Here is a 13614-nt window from a genome sequence, read left to right on the forward strand (position 1 = left end):
CACCTTTAAAGGGTACGCTCTGCCCCTCTGGGTATCTATAAAGGGTACGCTCTGCCCCTCTGGGTACATTTAAAGGGTATGCTCTGCTCCTCTGGGCACCTTTAAAGGGTACGCTCTGCCCCTCTGGGTACATATAAAGGGTATGCTCTGCTCCTCTGGGTACATATAAAGGGTACGCTCTGCCCCTCTGGGTACATATAAAGGGTACGCTCTGCCCCTCTGGGTATCTATAAAGGGTACGCTCTGCCCCTCTGGGTATCTATAAAGGGTACACTCTGCCCCTCTGGGTATCTATAAAGGGTACGCTCTGCCTCCCTGGGTACATATAAAGGGTATGCTCTGCCCCTCTGGGTACCTTTAAAGGGTACGCTCTGCCCCTCTGGGTACATATAAAGGGTACGCTCTGCCCCTCTGGGTACATATAAAGGGTACGCTCTGCCCCTCTGGGTACATATAAAGGGTACGCTCTGCCCCTCTGGGTACATATAAAGGGTACGCTCTGCCCCTCTGGGTACATATAAAGGGTACGCTCTGCCCCTCTGGGTACATATAAAGGGTACGCTCTGCCCCTCTGGGTACATATAAAGGGTATGCTCTGCCCCTCTGGGTACATATAAAGGGTATGCTCTGCTCCTCTGGGTACATATAAAGGGTACGCTCTGCCCCTCTGGGTACATATAAAGGGTATGCTCTGCCCCTCTGGGTACATATAAAGGGTACGCTCTGCCCCTCTGGGTACATATAAAGGGTACGCTCTGCCCCTCTGGGTACATATAAAGGGTACGCTCTGCCCCTCTGGGTACATATAAAGGGTATGCTCTGCCCCTCTGGGTACATATAAAGGGTACGCTCTGCCCCTCTGGGTACATATAAAGGGTACACTCTGCTCCTCTGGGTACATATAAAGGGTATGCTCTGCCCCTCTGGGTACATATAAAGGGTACGCTCTGCTCCTCTGGGTACATATAAAGGGTACGCTCTGCTCCTCTGGGTACATATAAAGGGTATGCTCTGCCCCTCTGGGTACATATAAAGGGTACGCTCTGCCCCTCTGGGTACATATAAAGGGTACGCTCTGCCCCTCTGGGTACATATAAAGGGTACGCTCTGCTCCTCTGGGTACATATAAAGGGTACGCTCTGCCCCTCTGGGTATCTATAAAGGGTACGCTCTGCCCCTCTGGGTATCTATAAAGGGTATGCTCTGCCCCTCTGGGTATCTATAAAGGGTATGCTCTGCCCCTCTGGGTACATATAAAGGGTACGCTCTGCTCCTCTGGGTATCTATAAAGGGTACGCTCTGCCCCTCTGGGTAGATATAAAGGGTACGCTCTGCTCCTCTGGGTATCTATAAAGGGTATGCTCTGCCCCTCTGGGTACATTTAAAGGGTACGCTCTGCCCCTCTGGGTACATTTAAAGGGTATGCTCTGCTCCTCTGGGTGCATATAAAGGGTATGCTCTGCCCCTCTGGGTACATTTAAAGGGTACGCTCTGCCCCTCTGGGTACATATAAAGGGTATGCTCTGCCCCTCTGGGTATCTATAAAGGGTGCTCCTCTGGGTACATATAAAGGGTGCGCTCTGCCCCTCTGGGTACATATAAAGGGTACGCTCTGCCCCTCTGGGTATCTATAAAGGGTACGCTCTGCTCCCTGTTTGGTGCTTCATTAATACAACCAGAATACTGTAAAATAATGACGTGTTTATAGAAACAACTCATTTCCTTTAGGTTCTACTTTGGGCTTGTGTGACCCGAGAGTAAAATGTCAATTACTTTGCTCTAATACTGATGTGAAAAAGAGAAGAGGTTAGTTAGTGTTGTTGCAATGGGAGCCCTAGGATGGACACCCACTGGATGTGTTTAACATATCAGTGCTGAGTTTAACCCTCATATTAACTAAGTCCCTCCCCCATTAATGTCCCCTTGGTAACAGCATGGAACGCTGGCGCAGTCACACCCACTGCAGAGCAAGCAGAGGTAGCATCACAATGGAAACATTCCAAATGGAACCCCGGCTTGTCTTTAGAGTGCCCTACTTTTGAACAGGGCCCATAGCACTCTGGTCAAAAGATAGGACACTATTATAGAGAATAGGGTGCCACTTGGAGCGCATGGAGACTGAAGAGAAGAGGCAATCTCATTATTTCTCACTCTCGCCAAGTGGCCATTAGTCTTGTCCCCAGGCCATCATTGTAAATGAGAATATGTTCTTTACCGACTCGCCTGGTTAAACAAAAATAAATAATTGACCATGCTGCAGTCCCCCCCGCCTCATACATTCAGACTGCTCTTTACAGCTAGACACCACCACACTCCCCTCATGGGGAGGCAGCGTAGCCTAGTGGTTAGAGCATTGGACAAGTAACCGGAAGGTTGCAAGTTCAAATCCCTGAGCTGACAAGGTACAAATCTGTCGTTCTGCCCCTGAACAAGGCAGTTAACCCACTGTTCCCAGGCTGTCATTGAAAAGAAGAATTTGCTCTTAACTGACTTGCCTGGTTAAATAAAGGTAAAAAAAAAACAAGATTGTAAACCAATACCTACTTTATGGTTAGCTTCAATCCAGGCCTCGTTCTGCTATCATTCTTTCTCGTGTGGTCGTTCAGCAGACGCTCTTATCCAGAGAGACTTACAGGAGCAATTAGGGTTAAGAGCCTTGCTCAAGAGCACAGACAGATTTTTTTTTTTCTTCTCTCACCTAGTCAGCTCAGGGATTCGAACCTGCAGCCTTTTCGGTTACTGGCCAAATGCCCTTAACCGCTATGCTACCTGCCGAAAAATAGATGGTTACCTGCTGGGCAACTCTTTCTACAGAATAGTGACTGGGATGTCGCATTTAGGAATCTCTCTAGACAACGATGGTGTAGTTCATTTTACATTCAAAACTAATTTTATTGTCCTCCCCAAGTTGAACACTTTACCCTGTTTTTAAAAAAAACATTTTATAGCATTTTCCAAAACACCTAAAACATGTAATCATACATTGCATTTGTTAAAGGTAGCATTGGAGGCATTACAAAGGGTCGTCTGAGAGAGAGAGACAGAGACAGAGATACAGAGAGGACTCTCTCCAGTCACTCTGTCGGATTAGCATCTCTGCAATTGAGGAATACTGTCAGTCGGGGGGCGACGACTATGTAAACTGGCAGGACAGTGTCGGGTGTCATAAAGTGCTGATCTAGGATCAGCCCCCTCCCCCGTGTCTGTCCATATAAATCAACCATGTGATGTAAAAGGTAAAAGTGATTCTATAGCAAACACCTACTTTCAGACCTGCCTTTTAGAAGAAAACACTCCCTACTTTCAGACCTGCCTTTTAGAAGATTAAAAACACTCCCTACTTTCATACCTGCCTTTTAGAAGATTAAAAACACTCCCTACATTCAGACCTGCCTTTTAGAAGAAAAAAAACACTCCCTACTTTCAGACCTGCCTTTTAGAAGAAAACACTCCCTACTTTCAGACCTGCCTTTTAGAAGATTAAAAACACTCCCTACTTTCAGACCTGCCTTTTAGAAGAAGAAAACACTCCCTACTTTCAGACCTGCCTTTTAGAAGAAAACACTCCCTCCTTTCAGACCTGCCTTTTAGAAGATTAAAAACACTCCCTACTTTCAGACCTGCCCTTTAGAAGATTAAAAACACTCCCTACTTTCAGACCTGCCTTTTAGAAGAAGACAACACTCCCTACATTCAGACCTGCCTTTTAGAAGATTAAAAACACTCCCTACTTTCAGACCTGCCTTTTAGAAGATTAAAAACACTCCCTACTTTCAGACCTGCCTTTTAGAAGACAACACTCCCTACTTTCAGACCTGCCTTTTAGAAGATTAAAAACACTCCCTACTTTCATACCTGCCTTTTAGAAGAAAACACTCCCTACTTTCAGACCTGCCTTTTAGAAGAAAACACTCCCTACATTCAGACCTGCCTTTTAGAAGAAAAAAACACTCCCTTCTTTCAGACCTGCCTTTTAGAAGAAAACACTCCCTACATTCAGACCCGCCTTTTAGAAGAAAACACTCCCTACTTTCAGACCTGCCTTTTAGAAGAAAACACTCCCTACTTTCAGACCTGCCTTTTAGAAGAAAACACTCCCTACATTCAGACCCGCCTTTTAGAAGAAAAAAACACTCCCTACTTTCAGACCTGCCTTTTAGAAGAAAACACTCCCTACTTTCAGACCCGCCTTTTAGAAGAAAACACTCCCTACTTTCAGACCTGCCTTTTAGAAGAAAACACTCCCTACTTTCAGACCTGCCTTTTAGAAGAAAACACTCCCTACATTCAGACCTGCCTTTTAGAAGAAAAAAACACTCCCTTCTTTCAGACCTGCCTTTTAGAAGAAAACACTCCCTACATTCAGACCCGCCTTTTAGAAGAAAAAAACACTCCCTACTTTCAGACCTGCCTTTTAGAAGAAAAAAAACACTCCCTTCTTTCAGACCTGCCTTTTAGAAGAAAAAAACACTCCCTACTTTCAGACCTGCCTTTTAGAAGATTAAAAACACGCCCTACATTCAGACCTGCCTTTTAGAAGATAATAAAAAACACTCCCTACTTTCAGACCTGCCTTTTAGAAGATAATAAAAAACACTCCCTACTTTCAGACCTGCCTTTTAGAAGATAATAAAAAACACTCCCTACTTTCAGACCTGCCTTTTAGAAGATAATAAAAAACACTCCCTACTTTCAGACCTGCCTTTTAGAAGATAATAAAAAACACTCCCTACTTTCAGACCTGCCTTTTAGAAGAAAAAAACACTCCCTACTTTCAGACCTGCCTTTTAGAAGAAAAAAACACTCCCTACATTCAGACCTGCCTTTTAGAAGATTAAAAACACTCCCTACTTTCAGACCTGCCTTTTAGAAGACAACACTCCCTACTTTCAGACCTGCCTTTTAGAAGAAGACAACACTCCCTACTTTCAGACCTGCCTTTTAGAAGAAAACACTCCCTACTTTCAGACCTGCCTTTTAGAAGAAAAAAACACTCCCTACATTCAGACCTGCCTTTTAGAAGAAAACACTCCCTACATTCAGACCTGCCTTTTAGAAGAAAACACTCCCTACTTTCAGACCTGCCTTTTAGAAGATTAAAAACACTCCCTACTTTCAGACCTGCCTTTTAGAAGATAATAAAAAACACTCCCTTTTTATACCATTCTTGTGGATCTTCTATGGTCCTCCTGTGTAACATGTCTAATTACCTCCTTTATGTAGTGTTATACATACTTTATGAAGCTTCTCCCTGGATGTGCAACTCAAAACAACTGAGCCACGGGTCCGTTGGCATAAAGCAGGAGGTCACATGGCACCGTAAGTAGGAACTAAACCATCCAATCAACAGTCTCTGAGGAACTAAACCATCCAATCAACAGTCTCTGAGGAACTAAACCATCCAATCAACAGTCTCTGAGGAACTGAACCATCCAATCAACAATCTCTGAGGAGTAAGTGTGGTAGGAACTAAACCATCCAATCAACAGTCTCTGAGGAACTAAACCATCCAATCAACAGTCTCTGAGGAACTAAACCATCCAATCAACAGTCTCTGAGGAACTAAACCATCCAATCAACAGTCTCTGAGGAACTAAACCATCCAATCAACAGTCTCTGAGGAACTAAACCATCCAATCAACAGTCTCTGAGGAACTAAACCATCCAATCAACAGTCTCTGAGGAGTAAGTGTGGTAGGAACTAAACCATCCAATCAACAGTCTCTGAGGAACTAAACCATCCAATCAACAGTCTCTGAGGAACTAAACCATCCAATCAACAGTCTCTGAGGAACTAAACCATCCAATCAACAGTCTCTGAGGAACTAAACCATCCAATCAACAGTCTCTGAGGAACTAAACCATCCAATCAACAGTCTCTGAGGAACTAAACCATCCAATCAACAGTCTCTGAGGAACTAAACCATCCAATCAACAGTCTCTGAGGAACTAAACCATCCAATCAACAGTCTCTGAGGAACTAAACCATCCAATCAACAGTCTTTGAGGAGTAAGTGTGGTAGGAACTAAACCATCCAATCAACAGTCTCTGAGGAACTAAACCATCCAATCAACAGTCTCTGAGGAACTAAACCATCCAATCAACAGTCTCTGAGGAACTAAACCATCCAATCAACAGTCTCTGAGGAGTGAATAATTTGTGTAGAACAAAAAAATGAAAATGAAAAACACCCCCTATAATTGACAGAGCAGGTTAGCCATAGACCGAACACACACATGCTATCCTACAGGAGTTAAAACATCTCTGCGATGATACCCGACTCCCCGATGCTGTGATAGCAGTTTAATATGGAACAGTGACCGCAGTTGAGAAGAGGGAACACAGTGGTGAACAATATGAACGTTTGTTGGAGTAGGTTTTCATAAATATCCAGGAGGCGTCGGAGGAGAGAATCTGGGAAGACGTCTCCTCAAAACCCACAAGTAGATTGTCATTGAAACAGAAAGCCCATAAGGTCACCTTTCAGAAGAGCTAACATCCCACTGGGTTTTAAGGGACAAGGAGTATGCAATAGAGATCTTCCCACTGTCTGTCTGTCCCCTTGTGTGTCTGTGGACGACTCTAAGATAATAAATGATCAAGCTGCTTTACCTACCCATCTATCTGACCTACGTTCACCTGCTGGGGGCCAAGCAGTCAAACACGACTTCATGTGGTGTTGATTATCCGCTTTCATTCATATACATTTATATAGATGTATTCTAAATTCTTCAATTTCCTCTTGCTCACAACACTCGCTCTCTCACGTTCACATTCTGTGTCCTGTCATGTACACATTGTAATAGAATGTGGTGGGGGGGGGGTGACAGATGAGATGACAACCCCCCAAAAAAAAACTTTGTAGTGGTCGCTACGGCAACGCCGGGGGATGCTGCTCGTTCTTCAGTTCTCGGAGGTTGAGGTTCTGCAGAGCCAAGTCTAGGGTCATGACCCCAACGCAGCCCATATCTTCGAAGGCGGCGAAGGCATCCGAGCCTCGCGTCACGGCATCGTGGTAGTCACGGAGATCGTCGTCGTCGTCTTCGCTGTGGTCGGGATTGGCCAGCAGGGTGGAGAGGAGGAGCTCCGTGACGAAGAGAGAGCGGTCCGCCCACTGGCCCTCACATAGCTGGTGTTCCGTCTCTGACAACCTCGGCTCAGTCAGTCTGGAGGGGGAGGGAGGGAGGGAGGGAGGGAGGGAGGGAGGGAGGGGGAGGGACAAATGGAGCTCTATTACAAAAACAATCCATCACCCACATCTAACGGGCAGACAAGCCTCTCGCTCAAGAGAATAACTAGTATAAATGAAGAGTAGCAGACAGTTGCCAACCTGTTGAGAAGGAACTGGGATGTGCTGCTCTGTGTGTTGGGCTCCTGCTGCTCCGGGTTGGGACTAAGGTTGTTGAAGAAGTTGGAGCCAGGGTTGGTATTGTGATTCCCTGCGTGGTTGGAGGTGCGGCTGCCGCGTTGCGAGGTGCCCCGGGCCGTCTCCAACTGCTGCCTGGTAGCCTGGGTCTGCTGCCAATCCACCTGGAGCTGCATCTACAGGGCGAAGTGATGAGGACGAAGAAGACCGAAATGGGAGGAGGAGGAGAAGATGAAGACAGGAAGTTGGAAGAGAGGGGAAGGAGGAAGTGATGAACAAAATGTTGTAGAAGACAATGAAGAGTTAAAGTGCTTCACTTAAGGGCATAAATGGCAGAAGAATTGCATCAGATTCTAGGCTACTGATAACAACAACCGGAGGGCTCCGGGACTCGAACTGTCGACCCTCTGGTTGCTGACTCTCCTATGGACTACCTACCTGGAGCTGCTGTAGCTGGGAGGCTGAATGACCTGAACTCAGCTGGCTGCCCGCCGATCTACGCACCCCCGACAACTGGGACAGCAGCTCTGCGAGGCGTGGGGAGGAAGAAGGGGTTAAATAAAGATGTAATTTCTGTCTGTCCATGTGGCAGTCTATCTGGGCCATTTAAACACAGCAGTGGTAGGCACTGAACCAAACGGATTAATATCTGGATTAAAAACAGGATTAGGTTAATGGCAACACCGACACAAACACTGTCTTTACTGATAGACTGGTCTATGGGGGGGTGTTACTGTCTAGACTGGTCTATGGGGGGTGTTACTGTCTAGACTGGTCTATGGGGGGTGTTACTGTCTAGACTGGTCTATGGGGGGGTGTTACTGTCTAGACTGGTCTATGGGGGGTGTTACTGTCTAGACTGGTCCATGGGGGTGTTACTGTCTAGACTGGTCTATGGGGGGTGTTACTGTCTAGACTGGTCTATGGGGGTGTTACTGCCTAGACTGGTCTATGGGGGGGTGTTACTGCCTAGACTGGTCTATGGGGGGTGTTACTGCCTAGACTGGTCTATGGGGGGGGGTGTTACTGCCTAGACTGGTCTATGGGGGGTGTTACTGCCTAGACTGGTCTATGGGGGTGTTACTGCCTAGACTGGTCTATGGGGGGGTGTTACTGTCTAGACTGGTCTATGGGGAGGGGTGTTGTTACTGCCTAGACTGGTCTATGGGGGTGTTGTTACTGCCTAGACTGGTCTATGGGGGTGTTGTTACTGCCTAGACTGGTCTATGGGGGGGGGTGTTGCTGCCTAGACTGGTCTATGGGGGGGTGTTGTTACTGCCTAGACTGGTCTATGGGGGGTGTTGTTACTGCCTAGACTGGTCTATGGGGGGGTGTTGCTGCCTAGACTGGTCTATGGGGGGGGTGTTACTGTCTAGACTGGTCTATCAGGGCCTTGGGTGGGGGTGTTACTGTCTAGGCTGGTCTATCAGGGCCTTGGGTGGGGGTGTTACTGCCTAGACTGGTCTATGGGGGGTGTTGTTACTGCCTAGACTGGTCTATGGGGGGGTGTTGCTGCCTAGACTGGTCTATGGGGGGTGTTACTGTCTAGACTGGTCTATCAGGGCCTTGGGTGGGGGTGTTACTGTCTAGGCTGGTCTATCAGGGCCTTGGGTGGGGGGTGTTACTGTCTAGACTGGTCTATGGGGGGTGTTACTGCCTAGACTGGTCTATGGGGGGGGGTGTTACTGCCTAGGCTGGTCTATGGGGGTGTTACTGCCTAGACTGGTCTATGGGGGGGTGTTACTGCCTAGACTGGTCTATGGGGGGTGTTACTGCCTAGACTGGTCTATGGGGGGGTGTTACTGCCTAGACTGGTCTATGGGGGTGTTACTGCCTAGACTGGTCTATGGGAGGGGGTGTTACTGTCTAGACTGGTCTATGGGGAGGGGGTGTTGTTACTGCCTAGACTGGTCTATGGGGGGTGTTGTTACTGCCTAGACTGGTCTATGGGGGGTGTTGTTACTGCCTAGACTGGTCTATATGGGGGGGTGTTGCTGCCTAGACTGGTCTATGGGGGGTGTTGTTACTGCCTAGACTGGTCTATGGGGGGTGTTGTTACTGCCTAGACTGGTCTATGGGGGGTGTTGCTGCCTAGACTGGTCTATGGGGGTGTTACTGTCTAGACTGGTCTATCAGGGCCTTGGGTGGGGGTGTTACTGTCTAGGCTGGTCTATCAGGGCCTTGGGTGGGGGGTGTTACTGCCTAGACTGGTCTATGGGGGTGTTGTTACTGCCTAGACTGGTCTATGGGGGGTGTTGCTGCCTAGACTGGTCTATGGGGGGTGTTACTGTCTAGACTGGTCTATCAGGGCCTTGGGTGGTGGGGGGGGGTGTTACTGTCTAGACTGGTCTATCAGGGCCTTGGGTGGGGGGTGTTACTGCCTAGACTGGTCTATGGGGGGATGTTACTGCCTAGACTGGTCTATGGGGGGTTACTGTCTAGACTGGTCTATCAGGGCCTTGGGTGGGGGGGTGTTACTGTCTAGACTGTTCCATCAGGGCCTTGGGTGGGGAGGGGGTGTTACTGTCTAGACTGGTCTATCAGGGCCCTGGGTGGGGGGGTGTTACTGTCTAGACTGGTCTATCAGGGCCTTGGGTGGGGAGGGGGTGTTACTGTCTAGACTGGCCTATCAGGGCCTTGGGTGAGGGGGTGTTACTGCCTAGACTGGTTTATGGGGGTGTTACTGTCTATACTGGTCTATCAGGGCCTTGGGTGGGGGGTGTTACTGTCTAGACTGGTCTATCAGGGCCTTGGGTGGGGGTGTTGCTGTCTAGACTGGTCTATCAGGGCCTTGGGTGGGGGGTGTTACTGTCTAGACTGGTCTATCAGGGCCTTGGGTGGGGGGTGTTACTGTCTAGACTGGTCTATCAGGGCCTTGGGTGGGGGTGTTACTGTCTAGACTGGTCTATCAGGGCCTTGGGTGGGTGGTGTTACTGTCTAGACTGGTCTATCAGGGCCTTGGGTGGGGGGTGTTACTGTCTAGACTGGTCTATGGGGGGTGTTACTGTCCAGACTGGTCTATGGGGGTGTTACTGTCCAGACTGGTCTATGGGGGTGTTACTGTCTAGACTGGTCTATGGGGGGTGTTACTGTCTAGACTGGTCTATGGGGGGGGGGGTGTTACTGTCTAGACTGGTCTATCAGGGCCTTGGGTGGGGGGTGTTACTGTCTAGACTGGTCTATGGGGGTGTCACTGCCTAGACTGGTCTATGGGGGTGGGGGGTGTTACTGTCTAGACTGGTCTATGGGGGGGTGTTACTGTCTAGACTGGTCTATGGGGGTGTTACTGTCTAGACTGGTCTATGGGGGGGTGTTGCTGCCTAGACTGGTCAATGGGGGTGTTACTGTCTAGACTGGTCTATCAGGGCCTTGGGTGGGGGTGTTACTATCTAGGCTGGTCTATCAGGGCCTTGGGTGGGGGGTGTCACTGCCTAGACTGGTCTATGGGGGGGTGTTACTGCCTAGACTGGTTTATGGGGGTGGGGGGTGTTACTGTCTAGACTGGTCTATCAGGGCCTTGGGTGGTGTGGGGGGTGTTACTGTCTAGACTGGTCTATCAGGGCCTTGGGGGTGTTACTGCCTAGACTGGTCTATGGGGGGGTGTTACTGCCTAGACTGGTCTATGGGGGATGTTACTGTCTAGACTGGTCTATCAGGGCCTTGGGTGGGGGGGGGTGTTACTGTCTAGACTGGTCTATCAGGGCCTTGGGTGGGGAGGGGGTGTTACTGTCTAGACTGGTCTATCAGGGCCTTGGGTGGGGGGTGTTACTGTCTAGACTGGTCTATCAGGGCCTTGGGTGGGGGGTGTTACTGTCTAGACTGGTCTATCAGGGCCTTGGGTGGGGGGGTGTTACTGTCGAGACTGGTCTATCAGGGCCTTGGGTGGGTGGTGTTACTGTCTAGACTGGTCTATCAGGGCCTTGGGTGGGGGGTGTTACTGTCTAGACTGGTCTATCAGGGCCTTGGGTGGGGCGTGTTACTGTCTAGACTGGTCTATCAGGGCCTTGGGTGGGGGGTGTTACTGTCTAGACTGGTCTATCAGGGCCTTGGGTGGGGGTGTTACTGTCTAGACTGGTCTATCAGGGCCTTGGGTGGGGGTGTTACTGTCTAGACTGGTCTATGGGGGGGTGTTACTGCCTAGACTGGTCTATGGGGTGTTACTGTCTAGACTGGTCTATCAGGGCCTTGGGTGGGGGGGGGGTGTTACTGTCTAGACTGGTCTATCAGGGACTTGGGTGGGGGGTGTTACTGTCTAGACTGGTCTATCAGGGCCTTGGGTGGGGGTGTTACTGTCTAGACTGGTCTATCAGGGCCTTGGGTGGGGGGGGGTGTTACTGTCTAGACTGGTCTATGGGGGGGTGTTACTGTCTAGACTGGTCTATCAGGGCCTTGGGTGGGGGGGTGTTACTGCCTAGACTGGTCTATGGGGGAGGGGGTGTTACTGTCTAGACTGGTCTATCAGGGCCTTGGGTGGGGGTGTTACTGTCTAGACTGGTCTATCAGGGCCTTGGGTGGGGGTGTTACTGTCTAGACTGGTCTATGGGGGGTGTTACTGTCTCAACTGGTCTATTGGGCGGGGGGTGTTACTGTCTAGACTGGTCTATCAGGGCCTTGGGTGGGGGGTGTTACTGTCTAGACTGGTCTATCAGGGCCTTGGGTGGGGGTGTTACTGTCTAGACTGGTCTATCAGGGCCTTGGGTGGGTGGTGTTACTGTCTAGACTGGTCTATCAGGGCCTTGGGGGTGTTACTGTCTAGACTGGTCTATTGGGCAGGGGTGGGGGTGTTACTGTCTCAACTGGTCTATTGGGCAGGGGGGTACTGTCTAGACTGGTCTATTAATTAGGGCCTTGGGGGTTACTGTCTAGACTGGTCTATGGGGGGGTTACTGTCTAGACTGGTCTATTAATTAGGGCCTTGGGGGGGTTACTCTCTAGACTGGTCTATTAATTAGGGCCTTGGGTGTGGGGGGTACTGTCTAGACTGGTCTATGGGGGGTTACTGTCTAGACTGGTCTATTAATTAGGGCCTTGGGGGTTCCTGTCTAGACTGGTCTAAAGGGCCTTGGCTGGGGGGTGGGGGGTATGTACTAAGGGGTATGTACTAGGCTACGCTGCCGCCCCTCCACTCTAACCACTAGGCTACCCTGCCTCCTCCACTCTAACCACTAGGCTACGCTGCCGCCCTCCACTCTAACCACTAGGCTACCCTGCCTCCCCTCCACTCTAACCACTAGGCTACGCTGCCTCCTCCACTCTAACCACTAGGCTACGCTGCCGCCCTCCACTCTAACCACTAGGCTACCCTGCCGCCCTCCACTCTAGCCACTAGGCTACGCTGCCGTCCCTCCACTCTAACCACTAGGCTACCCTGCCGCCCTCCACTCTAACCACTAGGCTACGCTGCCACCTCTACACTCTAACCACTAGGCTACCCTGCCGTCCCTCCACTCTAACCACTAGGCTACGCTGCCTCCCCACCACTCTAACCACTAGGCTACCCTGCCGCCCTCCACTCTAACCACTAGGCTACCCTGCCTCCTCCACTCTAACCACTAGGCTACGCTGCCTCCTCTACACTCTAACCACTAGGCTACCCTGCCGCCCTCCACTCTAACCACTAGGCTACGCTGCCGCCCCTCCACTCTAACCACTAGGCTACACTGCCACCCCTCCACTCTAACCACTAGGCTACGCTGCCGCCCTCCACTCTAACCACTAGGCTACGCTGCCTCCCCTCCACTCTAACCACTAGGCTACCCTGCCTCCCCTCCACTCTAACCACTAGGCTACCCTGCCTCCCCTCCACTCTAACCACTAGGCTACGCTGCCGCCCCTACACTCTAACCACTAGGCTACGCTGCCTCCTCCACTCTAACCACTAGGCTACCCTGCCGCCCTCCACTCTAACCACTAGGCTACGCTGCCGCCCTCCACTCTAACCACTAAGCTACGCTGCCTCCCTCCACTCTAACCACTAGGCTACCTTGCCTCCTCCACTCTAGCCACTAGGCTACCCTGCCTCCCCTCCACTCTAACCACTAGGCTACGCTGCCTCCCTCCACTCTAACCACTAGGCTACCCTGCCTCCCTCCACTCTAACCACTAGGCTACCCTGCCGCCCTCCACTCTAACCACTAGGCTACGCTGCCGCCCTCCACTCTAACCACTAGGCTACCCTGCCGCCCCTCCACTCTAACCACTAAGCTACGCTGCCTCCCTCCACTCTAACCACTAGGCTACCCTGCCG

General features: G+C 50.2%; 1 protein-coding gene and 1 long non-coding RNA gene across 39 annotated transcripts in view; both read right to left on the reverse strand.

Annotated features, from left to right (window-relative positions):
• Window positions 1-2867: 2867 nt before the first annotated feature.
• Window positions 2868-6843, reverse strand: LOC127907142 (uncharacterized). 38 transcript variants are annotated; one of them, XR_008063435.1, is made up of 7 exons: window positions 4487-6843; window positions 4333-4407; window positions 4222-4257; window positions 4039-4074; window positions 3661-3966; window positions 3430-3620; window positions 2868-3273 (listed from the first exon to the last, which is right to left on the reverse strand). It is a non-coding gene; the product is annotated as an uncharacterized LOC127907142 (long non-coding RNA). The 38 variants fall into 38 exon arrangements; XR_008063425.1 differs by having other exon boundaries at window positions 3661-3891; window positions 4003-4074; window positions 4369-6843; XR_008063417.1 differs by lacking the exon at window positions 4222-4257 and adding an exon at window positions 4111-4149 and having other exon boundaries at window positions 3661-3891; window positions 4003-4074; window positions 4333-6843.
• Window positions 6844-6849: 6 nt separating this feature from the next.
• Window positions 6850-13614, reverse strand: part of LOC127907141 (E3 ubiquitin-protein ligase KCMF1-like) — a 30012-nt gene continuing 23247 nt past the window's right edge. The window contains exons 6-8 of the mRNA XM_052460867.1: window positions 7806-7894; window positions 7332-7543; window positions 6850-7167 (exon numbers count right to left, since the gene is read on the reverse strand). Coding sequence (XP_052316827.1) covers window positions 6873-7167; window positions 7332-7543; window positions 7806-7894 — 596 coding nt within the window. The 3' untranslated portion in view covers window positions 6850-6872. The remainder of the gene's footprint in view (window positions 7168-7331; window positions 7544-7805; window positions 7895-13614) is intronic.

The sequence above is a fragment of the Oncorhynchus keta genome, chromosome 14, assembly GCF_023373465.1.
Source record: "Oncorhynchus keta strain PuntledgeMale-10-30-2019 chromosome 14, Oket_V2, whole genome shotgun sequence".
In the NCBI taxonomy this organism is placed as follows: domain Eukaryota; kingdom Metazoa; phylum Chordata; class Actinopteri; order Salmoniformes; family Salmonidae; genus Oncorhynchus; species Oncorhynchus keta.